Source organism: Schistocerca nitens, chromosome 1 (genome assembly GCF_023898315.1).
Source record: "Schistocerca nitens isolate TAMUIC-IGC-003100 chromosome 1, iqSchNite1.1, whole genome shotgun sequence".
Taxonomy (NCBI): Eukaryota; Metazoa; Arthropoda; class Insecta; order Orthoptera; family Acrididae; genus Schistocerca; species Schistocerca nitens.
The window spans coordinates 597,897,494-597,922,919 of record NC_064614.1 but is presented as its reverse complement, the minus strand read 5'-3'; the positions used below and the strand labels follow the sequence as shown (position 1 = coordinate 597,922,919).

Here is a 25,426-nt window from a genome sequence, read left to right as displayed (position 1 = left end):
GTCCAACAGCACCGACCGGCCGCCATGTCATCCTCAGCCCACAGGCGTCAGTGGATGAGGATATGGAGGGGCATGTGGTCAGCACACTGCTCTCCCGGTCATATGTCAGTTTACGAGACCGGAACCGCTACTTCTCAATCAAGTAGCTCTTCAGTTTGTCTCACAAGAGCTGAGTGTACCCCGCTCGCCAACGCCGCTAGGCAGACCGGGTGGTCACCCATCCAAGTGCTAGCCCAGCCCGAAAGCGCTTAACTTTGGTGATCTGACGGGAACCGGTGTTACCATTGCGGTAAGGCCGTAGGCCTCATTGATGTCTAGGGCATGTAAATTAATTAGTTGTAATACTAGCATAACTATAATGCAATTTATTACGTTCTAGGCAAAATCCATCACCATCATATAAATTTTCGGAACAATATGTTTCGTTTGAGCATTGGTCGCCACATTATCACCTAGTGTAATCCTGTTGTCTTTAGTTCTTGAGCCGGTCCGCTATCGATAGGCAAAGATCTGCAGCGGTCGTCGAGACTGCGCTGCTGCGGGACCTCGCTAGCAGGCGGAGTCGCCTGAGGGAAGAGTGTCTGAATCTCCCGTCCGTAGGCTTCTTGTCTAACAGTAAGAGGGTCCTGGCTAGCAGTGCCTTCTCTGGCTAGGCAGCTGTTGTTCTCTCTGTTCAACGGGAGAGCTAGTGTTAGCTGTGCGGCGCCGCTCAAGCTCAGCAGTTTCCAACCTTTCTTAGACCATTACCCCTGAGTGCAATCAGATATCACCTAGTACCCCCACACTCGCCAAACCCTTGCCGTCTGTTGCTCCCCTCCCACCCTCCTACCTCACATTATCATCAGCTTTAGAACCTAACTAAACTGTAGAATGAAAGACTTTTCTTGGAAAAGTCTAATTTTCAAAATTATGAAAAATGAATAATATTTATTTTGCCCATGTGTGTGTGTGTGTGTGTGTGTGTGTGTGTGTGTGTGTGTATGCGCGTAGGGGGGTTAGAATGAATGACGGAGGAATTCATGGTGCATTGCAAGTGCTACCGACAACTCCTTCTCAGACAAGAAAGCTAACTATCCACAGTGAGGGTAGACATTTTTTACAAAACATACTTCCCGTGCATTAATCCTCTCCACTGCTGCATTTGTTTTACCTGCACACCTCAACCCGATTTATAATCAACCTAGTTAAAATGTTTGCACTATACTTAATGTTCGTAAATCACTTTATTGCTGCATTGCTTACTTCCGAACTGGGAGAAATTGGAAGACTTCAGGCTGTTAATGCTTTTTGTCTGACCACAGCCACTAATAGTAATAATAATAATAATAATAATAATACTGTGTACAGCACTATAGTAGCACTTATGTAGTTAGTACTGTGTCGTTCTGTCAATTAATTCATTTATCTGTTTCGAAGGGAGTAATGAAGCAATTTCTGGACTACTGCAGAGACTGTCTGCAACTTGGAGAAGACTTTTCTCTAAATACTTAGCATTTGTTAAATATATGTCTCATGTTTATCATCAGCGATGTACGGCACAAAGCACAACGTATATTTGTAGTGGGTGGACCATGTGCTGAACCTGTAACTTCCACAGCTTTAATGCTACTAATTGAGAAAGCAGTTATTGATAAGTTATATAATCAATATTAGATTGTTACAAAATTTTAATAATAGTAATGATCTTTCGAAAATAATTTAGTTTCGTGGCTGAATTAGAATAAAATCGTTTAACTTATCATCCGCATTGATAAAGGTGACAGATGACCTGAAACTTTCCATGGATAGACAAGAAGCGACTATCATTTGGTTCTTAGATTTCAGCAAAGCATTTGATACTGTCGACTTCGACATCTTACTTGCTGAAATTAGCGGTCTAAATTTCTCACCAAGTGCAGTGAAATGGTTTTGCTCATGCATTACGTCTCGTCAGTAACGCGTCCTGTCCGGGAATATAAAATCACAATGGCGGCAGGTAGTGTCAGGCATTCCCCAAGGCTCAGTATTAGGTCCTATACTCTTCTCTCTGTATGTCAATTATGTGTCATCGGTTCTGACATATTGCAAATATAACATGTATGCTGATGACCTTCAGTTGTATCTAATAAGGGAACCTCCCCATCGCACCCCCCTCAGATTTAGTTATAAGTTGGCACAGTGGATAGGCCTTGAAAAACTGAACACAGATCAATCGAGAAAACAGGAAGAAGTTGTGTGGAACTATGAAAAAAATTAGTAAAATATACAAACTGAGTAGTTCATGCGCATGATAGGCAACATCGAGGAGAGTGTGAGCTCAGGAGCGCCGTGGTCTCTTGGTTAGCGTGAGTGGCTGTGGAATAAGAGGCCCTTGGTTCAGGTCTTCCCTCGACTACAAATTTCACTTTCTTTATTTTCGCAAAGTTATGATCTGTCCGTTCGTTCACTGACGTCTCTGTTGACTGTAATAAGTTTAGTGCCTGTGTTTTGCGACCGCACCGCAAAACCGTGCGATTAGTAGACGAAAGGACGTGCCTCTCCAATGGGAACCGAAAACATTTGATCGCAAGGTCATAGGTCAACCGATTCCTCCACAGGAAAACACATCTGATATATTCTATACGACACTGGTGACGGCATGTGCGTCACACGACAGGAATATGTTGTCGACCCACCTAACTTGTACACTTAGCGAATGGGTAAAAAGATTCTTCTACCTTGCCCGATTTGGGTTTTCTTGTGGATGTGATAATCACTCCCAAAAAAGTGATTAAAACATAAGAGTTTGTCACAAAAACTGAAAATAAAAAATTAAACTTTTCACTCGAGGTAAGACTTGAACCTAGGACCTCTCGTTCCGTAGCTGCTCTCGCTAACCATGGGACCACGGCGCTGCTTGAGTCCCTTTGTCCTTGATGTTGCTTATCTTCGCATGGACTACTCAGTTTGTATATTTTACTAATTTTTTCATAGTTCCACACAACTTCTTCATGTTTTCTCGATTGATCTGTGTTAAGTTTTTCAAGGCCTATCCACTGTGCCAACTTATAACTAAATCTGAAGGGGGTGCGATGGGGAGGTTCCCCTGTAAGTGCAAAACAATCAATCTTAAGAAAGCTACTGAAAATTTCAATACTGATGTCGATGCACTATCCAAATGGGCACAGAACACAGGACTAAAACTCAACCCATCTAAAACCCAAGCGGTACTTGTTGGTCACTCTAAGCTCATTAGCCCAAAACATCGGGAATCAGTACCGTCTCTAATCCTAAATGGAACAAATATCAACATCTCTCCCTCAGCAAAGAGTTTGGGAGTAATAATAGATGAAAATCTAAATTGGACAGAGCACGTAACTGCAGTGTGCAAAAAAGCATCAGCAGCTCTTCATGCCCTACAAAAATATAAAAAACTCTTCCCTTTCGATCTCAAAAAGAAATTAATACAAACGCTTATACTCCCAATCACTGACTACAGCGATATTATCCTACAAGGTCTCTCTCATGAAAATCCACTATGTCTGGAACTGGTCAGGAATGGCTGCGTCCGATATATCTGTGACGTTCGACTTTTTGATCACATTTTACCAGCATATGCACAACTGTCCTGGCTGCTTGCAGACAGACGCGGAGATTTCCATACACTCTGTCTCATCTACTGTCTTAACAAATGTGTACTGTCCCTCATATCTCTTCTCGTCCTTAACGCTCATGTGTGAACAACATGACAGAAACACACGTCCTCATCATAATAAAATCCTCTCTGTTGCACTACATCGCGCAGTCATCTTCTCGAAGTCCTTTACAGTAGCAGGAACCCGACTCTGGAATAACCTTCCTCGTTATATTAGAGAACTTAAAAACATGTCCGGCTTCAAAAAACAGTTACTGATGATGTATCTACTTAAGCAACAGTAATGCCTTCCTCTGTCGGCCGCGGTGGCCGAGCGGTTCTAGGCGCTTCAGTCCGGAATAGCGCTGCTGCTACGGTTGCAGGTTCGAATCCTGCCTCGGGCATGGATGTATGTGATGTCCTTAGGTTAGTTGGGTTTAAGTAGTTTTAAGTTCTGGGGACTGATGACCTCAGATGCTAAGAACCATAGTGCTCAGAGCCATTTGAACGATTTTTTGCCTTCCTCTGTACATGAATGCACTTCACCCCATTACTTCCTTCATTCCTACTAGATCTTCCTCAGTTCCCAGTTTTTTCTTAACCGATGCGGTCACCTTAAATCTCCCTTCCCCAAAAATCGCTATACCAGTAAAAATCTATTTTATACACCAGTATATTAATGTACATCTGCACAAATCTTCATTCCTATTACCAATTTTTCTCATGTTTACCATTACTATTTCATTTTTTTCTTTTACTGTTATTATTGCTTTTATCATAATTTTTATGTATAGCAGCTGTTGTAAAAATACTGCCAGTATCTAATTTATTACGTCTCTGTCATTACTCTTTATTAATATTGTAACTAGATTAATCTATTTTTCTTGTTCAAAGTAGTGTAATGATATTACTACGATGTGTAAAATGCTGCATGTGTGGAACAGTGGCCCTAATCTGATCAGGTTAAATAAATATGCCCCTCAGAAAATTCATTTTGCCTCTCAGGGGGTAATTACACTCAGGTTGGGAACCATTGTTCTAGCTGATGGGCATGTAGTTATCGTTCGATGGTTGACACAGTGCGCCTTACTGAGGACCGACCTTGGTAGCAACAATGTACTGTTGGCGAATACGGTGTTATTTTGTGTGCGATCTGGCGGATCAGAGGGGGCTGCCAAGTACTGTCACTGCTACTCGCGGATTGTGGATACGTACTTCCCGTTACATGACTGATGGACATTCGTGGGGAGAAGTGGCAACAGTGCATGAAATGGTGAACGTTATGTTTGCAGCTTGCATTGGTATAAATGACTCACTTACTTGTTTTATGATAGGGTGCGTGATTTTGCCTTCAAGTTTTGTATATTCAAAGAGCACAAGTCGCTCGCATGCTTATGAATATTGTCTGTATTTTGAGAATGGCAGGACATCTGCTTCGTGTTTTATTGCGTGGTTTATTTAATCTAACGTTTTAAATGGTTCATTTCCTGGCTCTTTTAATCTAGCAGCGTTAAGTTTCCTGTAACCACCACCCAGCGCGATGAGAATTGAATTATTTCTTCTCGTTTGTGTTCTGGAGTAAGTCTTGCCGAAAGATTCTAGGCTGTAAATTCTGATTGGTTTGGATCGGCTGAGTATTGTGAAACGGAGAATAAGAGTTAATAGTTTTAAAATTGTTTATAACACTGCAACAGCGTATTTTACGTAGCTTATACTATGAAATACCAAATTTGGTTTATTACGTATTATGCCCCAACAGAACAAACTAGCCCTGTCACGGAAAAGCCACGTATAACACTGCAACAGCGTATTTTACGTAGCTTATACTATGAAATACCAAATTTGGTTTATTACGTATTATGCCCCAACAGAACAAACTAGTCCTGTCACGGAAAAGCCACGTATAGCACTCCTAACTGCTACTGCTATACCTTAACCTCAAAACTGGGGGCAGTTTACAAAACAGAATTATTTTGTTATAGCGATTATGGTATAAAGCAACAGAGCAGTGTTACCCTCTGAGAGGAATTTTGTTAAGTTGACCGTGTTGTTCCTAACGGAAGTGGCTTATCGGAAATGAAAGTCAGAATTACGTAAATATTTGAATAGTACCAAACAAAATTTTGCCTATCTGCACTGTTCAACGGATAAAGAAAACGGCCGCCAGCCTAACTAGGCAAGAGAATGATTAACATTCTCGTTTAAGAAAGTAGGTATAAGTAACTATAACGGACAAACACAACCTAGACTTGGCCACACGCGAGTGCAATGAACTCTGACACACATATGTTTTAAGATTGAAGCTAACAACTGGAGCAGCACAAAAACTATTTGCAAAATTATAACACGTACAGAAAAACACTATCACTTTCAGGGCTTACACAAACTGAGTGGTCTTTATACTGTTAATATGCACACAAGAGAGACAACCACTTAGTAATCATGAACATATAATTTCCTACTATGCAGTTTTCTACTTTTACTACCGTGAGACATAAAATTAACATTAATGTAAGATACTGACCCACTTTCTGAGATTAACAACAGGCAGTAATGTGATCATTTACTAAGCAAAACTCTATAAGCCTCAGTTTTGAGAGATTTTAGTTTGAAGTTGGCAACAACACATTAATAAGCAGTTTTACTAGGAAAATTATTTCAGCAAGCATCGTTAACTCTAACTCACACTCTTGCCACATTAACTTTAACTTTCACTTTACTATGTTCAAGAGGCATTAATTAGAAAACTGGGTTTTAACGTACTTTCAGTAAGGACACTCGGTAATCACTTTAGTTCAAACGGAGAGGACCCTGAGAGGTGGTATGATGAGGAGAAAAGTCAAGGTAGGTACATAAATTCAGATATAAATTACCTTATATTTCAGCACATTAGCACATCCATTAAGCTGATCCTTCACTGTACATCATTATAGTATTACGTTGCAATGATTGCGCAATGTGGTGGCAACTGCATGTTGGTAGGTGGAATAGCAGGCGGAATTGCTGGACTCTCTCATTTCTTGGTGGCGATGATAGATACAAATTCCAGAATAGTTCCAGCTATTTATCCATCCATCCGAGGCCTTAGAAAGAAACAAGAAAAGCCTCTCTCGGAATCAGCACAATATGCATCCTTTACATAGCGGTGCTTGGACTCGTAGCTCATCTCTGACTGGTGGCTCGTCCCCGCCTGACTATCAGTTCCACCTTTTCCACCTAGGCCAACCACAATTTGCGCGCGCTACACAGTTCCGTTCCCGGGGGGAACCACAACACCTTTTACATATAGAATAACTAAGAGCCCTAAGTGAAGGTCAGCAGTTTACATAACAGCAAACAAACACATTAAATAAAACAGAACATTTGCACATATTGACATTTCTACCAAAAATTATTCACACAAAAATACAATCATATACAGTAAGTTTTATTCCCTCCAAATGGGACAAAGCATTTAAACGAGAGATATGCTACACAGCATACAATAAGACCATGACTCAAAGTTTGTGCAAAGAAAGAAATATACAGTTTTATGTTATCGATTCAATCGCACACAGTTACAGGAGCTCAGCGATTTAACATTAAATGAAACAAAAGTAAAAAATAAATCAGCACAGTAGTAGAGCTATGGTGTTACATGTTAACCTTAATACTTTAAGGTCTGTTTTAAAGAAAACTTTCTTAGGATTTTCCTGTTTAAAGAATTTTAATTCAATTTTAAAAGCCACTGCACTTTTGCCAGCAGTTCTTTTAGTAAAGATTATATGGTTCACTTACGGACTGTTAAGTTTTATTAATTGTAGTTTTTTTATTACTGCAACGTTGGCCGAGTAAATTTTGATCCTTTTAAAGCAGTTTTCTGTTCTTTGAACTGCGGCGTTACTGACCACTTAACTTGTTATTGCTATATTCCGTTATGCTTCCAGGTGTGTGCTTTAGATTTCTCCTAAGCCTTATATTCGTCAATGTATTTGTTAAGGCAGCTGTCAGGATTGCAGTAGGCGCCATTTGTTTGTGAAGGCTACGCTGTCCGTTGCATCTGAAACGTCAGTGTCATTTGAATTTGTTGGATATTGTGGAAGCTATGATATATTTATTTGTTAAAACTTACAGCTTTATTTGTAATTTATTGTTAAATAAATGTGTGCAATTTATTTGTGTTTCCTTTAGGTTTATGTTCACGATCTTTCCAATTCCGAATAGAGCGTAGTTGGCAATTTAGTTCAAACGTACGAAAGCAGCAGCTCAGATCTCATTAAGATATTTCTTGGATCCGTCTGCATATCTCAGCTTGTCTTTCCTTCTGTTTACCCTTCAGTGATAACCTGCTGCAAACGGTATTTCTTTAAAATGAGTCCAGTCTAGTTTGCATATTTCTTTCTAATATAGTTCAGGAGATTTTACTTTTTTCTGTACTCTTGCAAACATTTCGTCACTCTCTGTTCTGCCCAACCACTCAGTTTTCTCCATTCACCTCCACAGTCATATTTCATATGGTTCCTGATACCTAGCTTCTTTCTCTTTATTTTCGTAGTTCCTGAGCCCACGTGTAACTGAACTCCAAATAAATGAATTTTCACGTCTCTTTCTTAGTGCATTTGCTATTGCTCTTACTCTCAGCAACCATTTTGTTTGTCTGAAGGCTTTCTCTCCTTGTATTATCCTTTCTCTTATTTCCTTGATACTGTTTCAGTCTGCAGTAAGCACACGTCCTAATTGACGAAGTTCATTTGCTCTAATTTCTTTCTGTCGAACGTTAAATTTATTGAGTAGTATTTATTTTTCTTGGAAATGCACGCATTTCAAAATCGTTCCTTCTAGTTTTTCTGTATATATTATTCAAGGTTTCGTCCACAAATTTGTCACCATAGACACTAAACAGACATGGAACATGGGGCAACCTTGCCTTTGAGAACTCTTAATAGCTGTTTTATCCGTTCCTTCTTCTTGAACTCACCACCACTGTGAAATGAAGCAAGTTCACGTGATCTGTCTAGAATCGTACAAGCAACACATCAGGTCCAAGTTCCTTTTCTGTTATGAGTGATTTTAGATGGTTTTCTATTTCACTCCTGTTTATTTTAGTCACTACTGTTTTGGCATTCATGTGAAAATATTACAGCCTTCTGCAGGGAAACAATTTCGGAATATGAATTTTAGTATTCCGCCTTCTCTCCATAATTTTAAGTTGCGGTACCAGAATGGTCATCGTGCCATAGTACGAATGACCTTATTCCGTTTGTTGAAAGTTACGTAAGATGAAAACAATCTAGGATTTTTCATCAGAGTAGTAGCCAGAATTTTACCCTGTAATTCATTGAATGCTTCTTGCACTACACGCCCTTCATTCATTTTGACATTGTCCAGTTTTTGTTTGTCAACTAGGCTTTGAGTTGCTTAATCTAGGTTCAGCACTCTTTGCTTTTGTAGAACTTATCTAACACGGTTGTACAAAAACGATGGATTTTTGTCATCCCTCATAGTTCAGAGCTGTACATAAATGTCCAGAGTGTGTACAACACCCTCGAATTTTATCCATTGATACTCCAGGTAATTTGGTACATGATTCTAGTTCAGTCTGCTGAGGATAAAAGTTTATCAAACAATGGAAAATGCAGGATGGAATGTAGCAATACCAGAGAAGGAAAGTTGCTACTCACCATAAAGGGAAGATGCTGAGTCGCGATAGGCACAATAAAAAGAATCACACACTCATAGCTTTCGGACATTAAGCCTTTGTCAGCGGAAGACACACATACACACATGCACACACACACTCAAACAAGCGCAATTTGCACCCACAAATGCAGTCTCAGATAGCTGAAACTACACTGCGAGCACCAGCACCAGTGCATGATGGGAGTGGCGACTGGATGGGGTAAGGAGGAGGCTGGGGTGGGGAGGGGGATGGATAGTATGGTGCGAGTGGTGGACAGTGAAGTGTTGCAGTTTAGACGGAGGACAGGAGAGAAGGTGCGGAGGGACCTCCTGGTAAGTAGCGGAAAGGAGAGAAATAAAAATAAAAATAAAAATAAATGAAAAGACTGGGTGTGGCGGTGAAATGACGGCTGTGTAGTGTTGGAATGGGAACAGGGAGAGGGCTTGATGGGTGAGGACAGTGACTAACGAAGGTTGAGGCCAGGAGGGTTATGGGAACGTAGGATGTATTGCAGGGAAAGTTCCTATCTGCACAATTCAAAAAAGCTGGTGCCGGTGGGAAGGATCCATATGGCACAGGCTGTGAAGCAGTCATTGAGATGAGGGTTATCATGTTTGGCAGCGTGTTCAGCAACAGGGTGGTCCATTTGTTTTTTGGCCACAGTTTGTCGGTGGCCATTCATGTGGACAGACAGCTTGTTGGTTGTCATGCCTACATAGAATGCAGCACAGTGGTTGCCGCTTAGCTTGTAAATCACATGACTGGTTTCACACGTAGCCCTGCCTTTGACGGGATAGGTGATGTTGGTGACCAGACTCGAGTTTGGTGGTGGTAGGAGGATGTATGGGACAGGTCTTGCATCTAGGTCTATTACAGGGGTATGAGCCATGAGGTAATGGATTGGGAGCAGTGGTTATGTAAGGATGGACGAGTATATTGTGTAGATTCGGTGGACGGCGGAATACCACGGTAGGAGGGGTGGGACGGATAGTGGGTAGGACATTCCTCATTTCAGGGCATGACGAGAGGTAATCGAAACCCTGACGGAGAATGTAATTCAGTTGCTCCAGTCCCGGATGGTACTGAGTTACGAAGGGAATGCTCCACTGTGGCCGGACTATGGGACTTTGGGAGGTGTTGGGAGACTGGAAAGATATCACACGGGAGATTTGTTTTTGTACAAGTTTTTTGTACAAGTTTTCTCGTCTTTCTTAACATCCATTTCACCATTTGTAGAAATTGGTGCTGTAATGGCCTCACGTTCAATGATTTTTACCTAGAAGCCGAAAAACTATGATCTGTTAGTTATCAGAAGATCTAACAAGTAAGATATTGCCTTCGCGAGTCTGTTCTCTAACTGCTCCAGATAGATGCCATAAAAGACGTTCAGATTAATTTCTGTTATCGCTGGTGTGTATGTCCGCATAGGTGGGCTGTCATACAAAGTGACTAGCGATACCCTCAGAGATTTTTAATACAGTGGTTTCTCGCCGCCTCCATTTCGCACTGTTGGCTGAATGCGATTCCTCACCCTGCAGAGTAATTCCTTGCCACTAGGACAGGGGTGTACAGACTCGCCAGTACCACGGGCCGGAAACTACTCAGTGTGACAACGTAAAGACTGCAAGCAAAATTCATTCACTTCATTTGTTTCACGAATTGTCACTTTATTTAATAAATATAGTTGCAACAATACAACAGTATATTACCAAAAAGCTAAGTTCAGCAAGGATCCGCCCTCTCCTTTCCTGAAGGAAAAGAAAGATGGCTAAAAAAATGATAAGAAAGAACGATGAGATCAATGGCTAGCCGCATGCGGCTCGCCAATGCGGTCTGTGCCTCCGTGCCCCTCAGCAACAGTACCATCTCATTGTGCAGAGGTTCATTCGGTCCCTGAGTACATTGTTCGCCTTACACGTTGTCCACTCCCTACCACACCAATGTATTCAACAAATTTCCGTATAAATATACTCCCTTTGTCATAAAAGTTACAGGACAGTTTTTTTTAAATAGGAAATTACACTTATCAACTAATGATCGTAGCTCCTTTCGAAGTAGTCCCTTTTGTTATCTGTACACAGTTGCCAACGTTTCTGGAGGTCTTGGAAGCAAGAAGGGAAATTTTCAGCTGCGATGCTTAGAAGCTCATTTGTCTCAGCCCGTTGGATGTCTGCGATATCTTGATTAAGCTTTACTTTGAGTCGCCTTTTCACTCATGGAAACAAGGCGAGATGTCGGACAAATATTGTGGACGTGGGATATTAATAACAGAATGTCTGGCCAGATATTCGGTAACAGATAAAGCAGTATGGGATCTTGTATTGTCATGCAGTAAGAACCAGTCCTGAGAATGCCATAATTAGGGAGGCGATGATTAACTGCTCGTCACAAACGTTTCAAGACTTCGATGTAAAGAGTTTGGTTCACTGTTTGACCTGATGGAACATGCTCACGCTGAACTAAACCTTTACTATCAAACTGTGATCAACATTGTCCTTGTTCTCGAAGGCTGTCGTTTGACTCTTGTCGAGGCTGACGATCCAGGACTCTGTCATTCAGCACTTTGGCGCTTCGTGTGAAGGTCATACTGGCTGCACGAACTTTCATCCCCACCAATAATCTTCGACAGAGATGTGGGATCACGTCTGGCTCGGTCCAGTAGTTCAGTAAAAATTCTTTGTCTTTCCTATTTCCGTTCGTCTGTCAGTGCGTGTGGGACGAGTTTTGCATTAAGTTTCCGTTTCCCAAAATCTTATCGTAAAATCTTATGACACACATCACGATTTAAATTAAGTCCTTCTGATATCGCACGCACAGTTAGATGACGGTCTTCTTGCAATACATGCTCCATGTCTGCGTCGGTATGAGCTGTAGACGGGCGACCAGCTTTGAGATCGTCTTGCACTGAATCTCTGGCTTCAGGAAACCTTTTGTGCCACTCGAAAACGAGTTTTTGAAAGTGCCTCGCCTACATATGCTTGCTTAATCATTGTCCACGTCTCACTAGGGGTTTTCCCGAGCTTAACGCAGAAATTAATGTTCACCCTTTGCTCACAATCAGCATCCATTGTGTCACCGTAACTAACATGCCAAGAATCCGAACAGTGTGTTGCTAAGCGCATCCCTGCCACAAAATGAGTTTGCGCGGAAATATGGCAAGGGTCATTTCAATACTCACACTTACCAGGTAACATAAAAATATTTGTTCCTTTTTAGCACTGCAAACTAAGAAATTAAAAAAAAAAACACCCTGGAACTTTCCTGACAAAGGGAGTATAATTTGTTTTCCCGCCATGACAGTGCATAAGATCAGGAAAACTGAAATCAGCTATTCATACAAATGATTTACCAAATATTAATCGCTAAATAACTCAGAATATTTTATAATACTAGCATGAATTGAAACAGTAATTCATTAAACTTTATTTTACTAATTCGAAATTTATTTGTTGACTGCAAATTCTTTGACGTCATCTGTATTAGGCATCGGTATAGTACCTATTAGTGACATACGAAAACCCGAGCCGGGCCGGGACTCGAAAACAAATTTCCCGCTCACTGCGAGTAGTCGCTTTAACCACTTGAGCTATCCAAGCACGCTCCCTGATATAAAGTAAACCTCCATATGTCGAACATCTGGTGAATTATGGCATAAGGACGTAGACAATGGGGTTTGGATCAGCCCGGAAGCGTGCAGGGATAGCCGCTATAAGCGGGAAATTTGTGTTCCAGTCCCGGACCGGCACAAGTGTTCGTATGTCGCTGCTAGCTAGTACATCTACACCTAACACAGCTGATGTCAAAGAGTTCACAGTGAGCGAGTAAATTTCTAATTATTCCGTACAACTGTGGATCGCCAACAAAGTCTGTTCCTTCAGACATGCAAGTTATTAAGTCGTAAAGCGTCAAGTGTTAAGTGAAAGGAGAATATGGCTGTGTAACCTGAAGAGACTCTTCTAAACACTTGAATCATGTGTAGTAACATTGACATCATGTTTCCTTGCTGGTGGTCTGTTGCTTATCTTGACATACAGCAGTGGTGTCTACCAACAGCAATCTCTCGCGAGAGGCCGGAGATAATTTTGAAACAAAATGGAAGTTATCACATAAAACCAGTTTCAGTAGTTTTGTGATTAGACTTTACTTATAGTGCTATTGTATTCGAAATGTAGCTTTAGACAGCGGTTGCTGGTATCAATTACCATATTACCTTGTGTCTTTTCAGAATCCACAAGACAGTGCAGTAATAAAATGTGCCCTGTACCTTCCAATCCCGGCTCTACAGATATTCATCTACTGCTGGTGTGGACATGATACAATGGAAGCAGTAAGTGCTTGTTATACGTATACATTTGCAAAGTAATACAGTGGCTCCAGTGTTTAATTTTCATAACAGGTCCCACAAAACCGTTTTTAAACAACTTTAAGAGTCCATGATGCATTCCACTGAAACTACTAAATCAGTTCACATGAAAATGCCATCTAATTACCGAGAATCGAAAAGAAATTGCAAATAGCGAAACCTTTGATCTTGTGGTTATGACAGATTTTATTTTAAAAATAAACGTTAGAAACGTACTCAGTACCGACGAAATACGTGATAGGTGAGAATAGCGTTCTGGTTGAAAGAAAGAAAGGCTAAGAAAAAAGCTAAAGATAAAGTAGTTTATGAGTCTTGATTACAGTTTGTAACGGAATGTGATGGAAAGACAGAGCAACAATGGTTACCAGCTGTAATATCAACTGGAAAAAACCCCGCCTTACGCAAAACACAGTTTGTTGCTTTTTTGCTTTACCCATACGAGCTTCAGCACTTTCTGTGTTATCTTGGGTATATCGTTGTTTGTCATTCTACCTGAAAATTATCATGATACAATAACATATTGTGAAATTCATATCAATTTCGTGTTAAACCTCTGTACCCAAAGGGGTGAAAATAAGGCATCAAGTTTGCGTTAGCTTCATATTTAACTAAAAGACACACGCAATACAGTTGAACCACGATATGTATATACGTTTATACTGTATTGAAAATAAGGCTTAAAATACTATTGTAGTTTTGAAGATGAGATATACAGCTGTTTTTATCTCACTTAACGATATCAGATATTTTGTACTGGCAGTTTAATGTGTACCACTCATTAATCAGTTGTCATCTACAAAGAACAAGATTTTTCTGTTTTTCTTCCATTTCAGACTGAAAATCGCTTCATCATAATGCATTTTTAGAGTACTACTTACGGTAGTCCATAATTCCGAAAGTGTTGCCGGTGCAGGATGCTGTGCTCGAACTGCCCTTTCGATTGTGTCCCATAAATGTTCGACAGGATTCATGTAGGGCGATCTGGGTGGCTAAATCATTCTCCCGTATTGTCCAGAATGTTCTTCAAACCAATTGCGAACAACTGTGGCCCATTCATATGGAGCATTGTCATCCAGAATAATTCCATCGTTATTATCTGGAAACAGTTTCCAGGTAACCGAACATAACCATTTCCTCCAGTCAATAATCGGTTCATTTCGACCAGAGGAGACAGTCCATTCCATACAAACACAGCAATCACCACCAACTTTCACAGTGCCTTGTTGACAACTTGGGTCCATAGCTTCGTGGAATGTGTGCCACACTCGAATCCTGCCATCAGCTCTTATCAGATGAGATGGTGTCTCATCTGTCCGGGCCACGATTTTCCATATGGTCACGAACCCAGGAGAGCCGCTACAGGCGATGTCCGGCTGTTAGCAGCGGCACTCGCATCTGCCATCTTCTGCCATAGCCCATTAACGCGAGGTTTCACCGAACTGTCCTAACGGATACGTTCATTGTACGCCCAACATCGATTTCTGCCGTTATTTTACAGAGTGTTATTTGCCTGTCAGCACTAACAATTAACACTAACAGCTCTACGGTCTTTAAGTAAAGGCCGTCGAACACTGCGTTGTCCGTGGTGGGAGGTGATGCCTGAAATGTGTTGATCTCTGAATATTGGATTCCCTAAAGATTTTCAAAATGTAATGTCGCATGCGACTAGCTCCAATTACCATTCCGCGTTCAAAGCCTGTTAATTCCCGTCGTGTGGCCACAATCAAATCGGATACATTTTCACATCATCACATGAGTACAAATGGCAGCTCCGCCTTTTATACCTCTTGTATGAGATACTACCGCCATCGTTATATGTGCATATAGCTACACCACGACTTCTGTCATCTCAGTAAGAGCAGAACGCAGACGAATGGGGAATTATTCTAGCGACTATCTCGGCCGCAAACAGGAATACGATGTTGCAGTGTCTATGTTGTTCAGAAGTGTGATGCAAGTTCCTTCAGACAAGCATGCATGTACGAAGAAACTCTGCGCTGTACTTATAGACAACGCAGGCACTGCAATATGGTATTCATCCGTCGACACCGGACACGTGACTTTCAATTAAAGGGTCTCCCCTGTACGAGTACAGGTTGTAGACAAATGTTTGATGACATATGGTAAGGCGACCGCTAGCGATAAGCGGTAAATTCGGGTTCGAGACCCGGACCGCTACAAATTTTCATAGTCGTCATGGTTGTCCATATTCGTAAATGGGAATACATTTCATGCAAATGAGGACATCCACTGGTATAAGCACCTGGGAAGGGGCTTATTGAAAGCATAACCATCGGCTGTTCCCGAGCTACTGTCAGTGAGCAGCTATGGCAAGTGCTTGAAAGACGGTGAAACCACGAGTAGGTGTTGGATTAAGTACATCACCACGGAACCGGGAGGTTGGAGGCTTGCTCGCTTTGAAAATCAGTATCGGCGACAGATCTGACGACAGAGCACAGTGCTGGTGGAGACACGTGTATTTCGGAGCACACCGTTCCGCGCACATTGTTGAACATAAGCTCCGCAGCGGACGACCCCAACATGTTCCCATGTTAACTATATCGACAAAATCGTCAGTTACAATTGCAGTGGAGACAGGATCAATCACCGTGCCTTCCACAGCGGCTGTGAAAGTAATCGAAGGTACCATGACAGTTGTGATCCACGTGAACGTATTTGCACACACCTAGATCCTTTCATGCTTTATTTCTTCCCCGACGGCGATGGCATCTTTCTGTAGGATAACTGTCTGTGTCATAAGGTCAAAATCGTGTTACAGTGATTTGAGTAGCATGATAGTGAACTCATGTTGATGTCTAGGCCACCAAATACGCCTGATAAGAAACCGATCGAACAATCTGGCCCAAGTTCCGCCTCCACAAAGTGCAGGTCCGCAATTTACGGAATTGTGTAACCTGTGCATGCACATCTGGTGCCCAATACAGGGCCAGTTTAAGGCCCAAGCGACACAGGCCGCCGAAGTGCAAGGTTTTGTCTACGGTACGGATCACAGTTACTAACGAAAACTGACACAGATGAAAGGATATGACGGGAAAGGTGGGAGGAGGGGAGGGGGGAGGCCGCCAGATTGTTGGTTGGTTGATTTTGGGGAGGAGACGAAACAGCGAGGCATCAGCCCCATCGGATTAAGAAAGGATGGGGAAGGAGGTCGGCCGTGCGCTTGCAAAGGAACCATCACGTCATTTGCCTGAAGCCACCATTTGATAAATCCTTTGTATGCAAAAATTTTCTGGAACCAGCCCTTCCGGACTTGTCGACAACCTGCCATGCAGAAGCCCCGCTGTACTGCATTCCAAAGGTTGACCAACACGGTATTAAACAGCTGGTGATAATATTACGCTATACTGATAATTTTTACTTATGGACCGTCTGACAGCAACTTAATGAAACACAATTTTAGTGCCATACGCGTTTTGCGTTTATTTTCTGCAAGGCATCATGAGTGGCCTGGAATATATACATATGTTTGCTATTTAATTTACATTTTGGTCACTGTACCTATAGGTTATAAACAGTTCTGGAGGTTGGTATTTCCTATTAAGTAGTAATGTTTTGAACTGTACTTACAAGTTGAGTGGACGATTTCCTACATATTACGCTCCTGTTTCATTTCTGGTGTTGTTCTTATTCTTCTAAATGCCAATTTGCGGTTTTTTTCCCACCTTTCACAGCGCTATGAACTGAACACTTGTTTCGTTGCAATTTTTTGGTTTCTGTTGCCAACTGTCAGATGTTTCTGCCAAAATCGAATGTTATTGCCAAACTTTCGAGTGTAATTATTAAAGTATCTGTGATCTGTTTCTTGTATATATATATATATATATATATATATATATATATATATATATATATATATGTGTGTGTGTGGTTGTGTGTGTGTGTGTGTGTGTGTGTGTGTGTGTGTGTGGGTGGGTGATATAGTTTTTTATATTATTTTTTTGTGGGCTGTGTGTGTGTGTGTGTGTCCAGAAGGCGAAGGGGGGAAAACACACACATATTTCGTGTTTGACATTCAAATTAATGTCTTACATATTAACATTCAGTGTCGAATGTTTTTATAATATTCGCCTGACTATTTAATTATGAATGGTCAGAAAAATTGCTTGCACCTTTTAGACATATTGTCATAGTTTTGGCTATAATACCTTTTTCAGGCAACCAACCAGCTTTGGCTGGTTCACGTGATCATCTCCAGCACACCCTGTGCTTGCTTATGAATGTAAGAGAGAGTATACTTTAAAACGTGTCCACAAAGAAACCACCATTGCTGCATTCTCATTAAGCCAGACGATTCGTGTACAACTACTAGGAACCATTAATCAGTTGAACGAACAAAAAAATTTTAAGCCTGTTGTTTTTGAAAGACGACAGAAAAAAGCTACAAGACTTTCAATATCTATCTGCCACAATTGTGAATATTGTTGAAAGCAGAAGATGCAAGAGAAAACTTACATAATAAGAAGGTATGAAAGGTATTTCATATCTAGTATTATTTTGTGCTTGTGAATACTTAACGCTAGCTATAGTACAAATCAATGGGATACAAGCTGCAGAGATGAGAATCTTGGGAAAGTTATGTTTTATTTGATCAGAAGAGAAATGAGGACAACAGTGTAAACAATAAGTAACAGCATACTGGAAGCATGAATAAAAACGCCCTCAGTCACCATTTTTTCGTGTTTTGTTGAATTACACGACATACTTCTGACCATGTGCGTCCATCGTCAGATGCAAATCGTCACATAATTTACTACTGCTCTGAGTGAAGTGATATGTATGTTCCTCATATGAGAAGGTTTTGTATTTAGGGAATCAAATGCGGAACATATTGTAAGAGACAGTGAGAAAAACAGTGAAAAACTTACCGAAAAATCGAGGAAGATAATTTCTTAACTTTCTAACACCAACAGAGAGTCATCTTTTCTGTCCACGCTCATCATGTCACTAAAGGTGCACATTTATTGATACATTTTAAAAACACTTTCCATATGTAGTGTAATATGATACGATTAAAGATGATGTCTATCACGTAGTGTCAGAGATCTCAGTATTAACTAAACTGGCATATGCAAGCGCTAAATTGATAGTAAGTTTTTAAAATTACTGAAATAATTATAGCTACCGAAATTTAAGAAATAATCAGGTTTTTTAATTTTTTGGAGGTATCTTTCAAGTTGTTCTGATAGATTTATGGTCTTATCATTGGCTTCATCGCATAGTACAATCAAATTGTTTTCTGTCTTGTTGATAATGTGTTTGGTTTCAAGCATATGCTCTGCAATAACTAACTTTCCATATTGGCTGAATCTTAAAGCAATTATGTGTTCTTGGAAATGGGTTTTGGATTTCTGCATGTTTTTCCTACATAGTAAGCAGGACACCTGAGCTATGATACTTTATACACGCCACTGTTATGAATTCTGGGAAAAGTCTTCATGAATTGTGGACCAGTAATTGTCTGAACTTGTTATCAGTGGAGAACTGTTACATTGTTTTTTAAATGGGTTAGCATTTTTTGTGATATCTGTCCCAGGTATGGGATTTTCGTTTCTTTCTTGTGTCTATTTTCGTTTCTTTCTTAGTGTACCAATTTGATGTCTTATTTTGTGTATTTATGTGTCTAAATTATCCGATGTTATGGCTGTGAAGCCATTGTTTATGGCAATACTTTTTATCGTTTCCAGTTATGTCCTAAGGGTGTATTCTTCTAAGTCAAGTTATTGTGCTCTGTGTAGCATGGACTTAACATGCAGCATGTTTGTATGTTGTGGTAGGGTAGGATGTGTCGACTATTGTTAAATCTACTTATGTGTGTTTTCTGTGTATACTGAACTTTTTGTTGGAGGCTGGAGATTCAAAGATGGAGGAAATGTATACTTTTGCTGTCCTCATGTTCTATGGTGAAATATATATTTTTCAGTCAAGAATTGTATAATACAAGTAGTAATTCAATCTACATTTTTGTGCCATCATATACAGTAGTAGCATTGTGTCATCAACATAACTCCAATAATATACTATTTTACTTTAAAGACGTAATTTTCCATATGACTGAGAAACATGTCTATTAGGAAACTTGTTATACTACGAGTACTGGGTAAAATAATTACGTGACGATATTAGCTGCAACATTTCAGAGACATCTGATATTTCTGAAACTGACAATATTTATGTTTTAGTAAGTTTTTAAGAAGTTAGTAAAATACAAGAAGTTGTCAATTTCCGGAATATCGGAAGTCATTGACATTTTGATCTAATATTTTCATATAATTACTTTACCTTTCAGGGTGAAGTTTATCAACAGAAAGATGGTCTTGACGAAAGCAGTAGTATATGAAGTTTCTTGACAGATATATTTCTCAGCCATCTATAAAATAATTTCTTTAAAGAAAATAATAGGCTCAAAAGTGAAACAGCGTATTACTGGAGGTGCATTAATGAAATATTGCTGCTGTATTGTGATACGAAATTGGAAAATGAAGAATTCCTTTCCAGACCATATGAAATTTACAGTAGAACGTGTGGATAAAAAAACCTGCATTTCTTGGATCTTACAATCACAACCTTCCACAAAAGCATAAGTTCAGCAAACACAGAAACCGCACATACACAAATACAACTGACAGCTCATCAAGCCATCCCACTCCATACAAACACGCTGCATGTTAAGTCCATGCTACACAGAGCGCACTAACTTGACTTAGAAGAAAACAACCTTAGTACATAATCGGACGCAATAAAAAGTATTTACGTAAGCAATGGCTACACAGCCAAAACATCTGATAATTGAGACATAAAAATACATAAAAACTCTAAGAAAGTAGAGAAAATATTTTCTGGCATCCCATACCTAGGTCCTACATCACAAAATATCGCTAACCTGTTCAAAAAACAAAAACAAAAAAAAAACAGTGTAACAATTGCATTCTCCACTACAAATAATTTCGGCCACCTACTAGTCCAAACATATACCCAAAAAGTATCATGCCCCAGTTGTTCTGCATACTATGTAGGGAAAACAGGCAGAAATTTCAAGACCCATTTCCAAGAACACATAAATGCTTTTAGTGTCAGTCTATCTAAAAATCAGTTATTTTGCAGTATATGCTTGAAGTCAAACACATATAAACAAGATAAAAACAGTTCCATTAAGTTTCGGGTGTGCAGCCGCAAGAAATCTTCTTCTTCTTCTTCTAATATTTCGGCTGTATAACGTTCAGCCATCTTCAGAGTGAGCCGCAAGACTGCCGCTCCAGTGCTCGCTTCGTCCATTTATACTGTTGTACCGCGCGACTGCGCATGCGGCCACAGATGCAAATGCGCCAGAGACGTTGGTCGGCGGCAGAGACGTGCATAGTGCGTGAGTTATATCTATGACTCCGCAGTTGATGTTTGTTGGCATATCGATATATCATTGTGAGCTGCACTGTGACGACGTCTTTGCGAGTTTATTACAGCAAGTGCCGGATTCCAGGATTTATCAAGATTGAAACCACTGTCTCTATTAATTAAGTTCGTCGTCAAGCGAATTTCAATTGCCTCCTTTACTATCGAGTCCCAAAAGGACGATGTAGTTGCCAAAATTTCGACGTTGTCATACAACATACTGTGACCATTATCAATACAGTGCTCTGCCACTGCCGACTTGTTAGGTTGTAAAAGTCGTGTGTACCTCTGGTGTTCTGTACATCTTTCTTGGACAGTACGAGTTGTTTGTCCGATGTAAGAAAGGCCACATTCACATGGAATTTTGTAAACTCCAGATTTTCGGAGCAGCAAATCATCTTTGACGGAGCCCACGAGTGCAGCTGTCTTAGGTGGAGGACGAAAAATCACTTTTACTTTGTGTCTGCAGAGAATGCGTCCTATTTTTGATGAGAGGCTACCCACATATGGCAGGAAGGCCATCGATTTAAAGGTTTCTTTATCTTCTTCTGCTTTCTTTGTGGCCTCTTTCGGTTTCATTTTCAGTGCCCTCTGTATTTGTTGTGGAGAGTACCCATTGTCTTCAAATACTCTTTGTAAGTGGGAAAGTTCATCTAGCAGACTTCTTTCGTCAGAAATAATATGCGCTCTGTGAGTCAAAGTTCGGAGAACACTCATTGTCTGGGCAGGATGGTGGCAGCTATTTGCACGTAAATACAAATCGGTGTGTGTCGGCTTTCTATACACTTCATGTCCCAAAGTGCCATCCTTTCTGCGCCGAACCAAAAATCCAAGAATGGAAGGCATCCCTCCTTTTCAATTCCCATTGTGAACTTTATTTGATCGTGGAGGGAGTTCAGATGTCTTAAGAAGTCTTGCAAGTTGTCTTCACCATGGGGCCAAACTACAAAGGTATCATCAACATACCTCCAGAATACCGTGGGGTTCAAGTCAGCAGATTCAAGCGCCTTCTCCTCGAAGTCCTCCATAAATAAATTGGCCACCAGAGGGGATAAGGGCTACTCATGGCGACTCCGTCCGTCTGTTCAAAAAATTCGTTGTTAAATAAGAAATATGTGGAGGTCAGAACATGTTTAAATAAAGCTGAAATCTCTTTGTCAAAACTTATTTCAATAAGTTGTAGAGATTCTGGAAGGGGAACCTTTGTAAATAAAGCCACCACATCAAGACTAACTAATATATCAGACGGGTTCATTTTCAATGATTTCAGTTTACTAATGAAGTCAGCCGAGTTTCTTATGTGGTGAGTACATTTTCCCACAAGAGGCCTCAACAATGATGCCAGATGTTTGGTAACGTCGTAGGTCGGAGAGCCTATGTTACTCACTATGGGGCGTAGAGGAACATCCTTCTTGTGGACCTTTGGTAGACCATAAAGTCTAGGAGGCACCGGACCACTTGGTTTCAATCTCCGAACAACTTCTGGTGGAAAGGGAGAATCATTCAGAAGCGAAATAGTTTTCTTCGCCTTGGAGCGGCCGTCTTGCGGCTCACTCTGAAGATGGCTGAACGTTATACAGCCGAAATATTAGAAGAAGAAGGAGATTTCTTGCGGCTGCACACCCGAAACTTAATGGAATAGTATTTGCACCGCCAAAACCTGAAGATTCACATCAAGATAAAAACAGTCTGATAATACTACACAATGGAGCCAATGGTAAGACCATAAATCAGTTAGAACAACTGAAAATATACCTTCAAACAACCAAAAAGCTTGAATCTATCTTAAATGAACAGGCAAATTTCGCTAACCATAGTTATTTTGGGCAACGGCCTTGCCGCAGTGGATACACCGTTTCCCGTCAGATCACCAAAGTTAAGCGCTGTCGGGCGTATCGGGCACTTGGATGGGTGACCATCTGAGCCGCCATGCGCTGCTGCCATTTTTCGGGGTGCACTCAGCTTCGTGATGTCAACTGAGGAGCTACTCGACCGGATAGAAGCGGCTCCGGTCATAGAAAACCATCGTAACGTCAGGAAGAGCGGTGTGCTGACCACACGCCCCTCCTATCTACATTCTCATCTGAGGATGACACGGCGGTCGGATGGTCCCGATGGGCCACATGTGGCCTGATGACGCAGTGCAAATAGTTATTTTAACAATTTTAAAGCCTTATTTTAAATTTATTTCATGCATATGTCAATTTAGTTAATACTCACATCTCTGACACCATGTGATAAACTTCATCTTTGATCATATCGTGTTAAACTGCGTCCGTGAAGTGTTTTTAAAAATCTCTAAACAAATATGCGCCAAGAGTGACGTGACGTGCGATAGCAAAAAAAAAAAAAAAATAACCCAATGTCTATTGGTGATGAAAGGTTTAAAATTTGCTTTCTCGATTGTTCGGTAAATTCTGCACTATATTTTCCGCTGTGCTTCACTATATTTCACCTCACTCAAAACAGGAGTAAATTATGTGTTAAGACAATTTTCAGCTGACGATGTACCCACGGCGTCCGAAACGCATCGCGTAATTCAACAAAATACGAAAAAAAGTGTCAGAAAATGGAAAAGGTCAAGTGGACGAGTCAAAACGAAGTACAATAGTTGACCACCCAACGAAACGTTAGCTTCGTGAGATCGTAAGAAAGCGATACAAACCACATTCATTTAATCCTTGGTGATAATAATGCCAATTACAATAACTTTTATGATCGCTACCTGTGTTACATGCTCTTAGTGAGCAGTGAGAGGGCAGGAACAGTCTGAAACGGGTGTTCTCTCCAACACAGGTTTATCACTGAGACAATTTCATCAGTGTTGCCAACCCACGATTGCTTGTAGCTGTTATATGACATGTGCGGTGCCTGCAGGGCCTGTCCGTGTCGCTGGCGGCTTACGGCTCCGCCTGGGTGGGGGTGGACCGGCGGGTGACCAGCACGCTACGGGTCGTCATGTGCAGAGCCCAGACGGCGCTGCAGCTCTCCGCCGGCAAGGTCTACCCAGTCAACAGAGACACGTTTCTGTCGGTAAGGGGTTGACTCTACTAACAGAAGTACCTTTCTCTCGGCGTCTGAGCGCCATAAAAGTCTTGCCGATTGCCTAACATTCTCTGTAAATGGGCAAAGCATTTACTGCCGTTGATGCAGTGGGGGCACTGGAGCAGATGAGATGCTCTTCCCGTCCTAAATTTCTTGTCTGTTCCGATTCACTAAGTGTCCTTCAATGATTGCAACGTTTGTATCCAACAGATAAAATAGTCCAGAACATCCAGGATGCCCTCCTCCAACTACAACGACTGTGGAAGAAGGTGGTTTTCTTCTGGGTGCCAGGGTACGTCGACATTGCTGTGAACGAAAGAGCAAATCTCGCAGCCAAGGAGGCGTGTCTCGATCCGCAAGTATTTCAGTGTGTCATTCCCCTGCACACACACACCTCGCTATTGAGCTCACGAGTCATGCGTCGGCGGTGGGAGGATGAGTGGCTAGAAATGACTGACAATAAGCTCCATTTAGTCAAGCTCATAACGCGTGTGTAGTGTACCTCTTTCCAGCCCTGCAGGCGGGACGAGGTTCTCCTCACTCGGCTTCGGATAGGCCACAGTCGTATGACGCATGGCTTCGTGCTCCGGCTGGAGGACCCTCCAATGTTTGGTACTTGTAGCGTCCAAGTCACTGTGCACCACGTTTTATTGGATTGCGTTTTATTTTCTGACCAGCGGGCCGCGGCTTACTTGTCGGCAGATCTGACATCTCTTTTAGGAAATACTCAAACGAATGTCGTTGAAGTTTTAAAGTTCTGTGACTTGTCCAATGTTTTTACCAAGATTTTCGGGAGAGGGTCTTAATTTGTTCACAATTTCCTGTGGCATCCTTGACGCTCCTTTCTCGTTTTTCTTACTTTTTATTTTCGTATACAGCATTTTTCATCTTTTCCCGCTTTCTTTGCGTGTATACTTCCATTTTACTAAATTTGGCCACATTCGTTTAATTAATGTGTGTCAGGGCGCTGATGACCTCGACGTTGAGCGCCCGTAAGTCCCAATGCACACACACACGTTTTCAAGATCCACACGCTCCAGCCACATTAATGTAACCACCGACTACGTTTGATGTCAACGCGCAATAACCACACACAGACGTCAGGTGAGGAGTAACTAAAGCGTGACTGGGGGGTCGCGAAACACAGTGCAGTCGTTGTTGGCGGAATTAGATAGATTTATCTGACGACCCAAAGGGCACAATATGTGGCGACGAATGGCCTTTTTAGATGAATCACGTTTTGTGCTATTTCGGACAGATGGCCTTGGCATGTACGGCGTGAAACGTCTGAAAACAAACACCCTGCAATGGTCATAGTCTGGGGAATACTTTCGGGCATTCTCTGGCTGATCTCGTCATT

The 25,426-nt window shown here is 41.2% G+C and overlaps 1 protein-coding gene across 1 annotated transcript in view; it reads left to right on the top strand.

Moving 5' to 3' along the window:
• The window catches only part of LOC126236507 (odorant receptor Or2-like), a 73,344-nt gene that overhangs the window by 4,797 nt on the left and 43,121 nt on the right, over nucleotides 1–25,426 (top strand). The window contains exons 2-3 of the mRNA XM_049945873.1: nucleotides 13,477–13,578; nucleotides 23,899–24,054. Of these exons, the coding sequence (XP_049801830.1) occupies nucleotides 13,477–13,578; nucleotides 23,899–24,054 (258 nt within the window). The remainder of the gene's footprint in view (nucleotides 1–13,476; nucleotides 13,579–23,898; nucleotides 24,055–25,426) is intronic.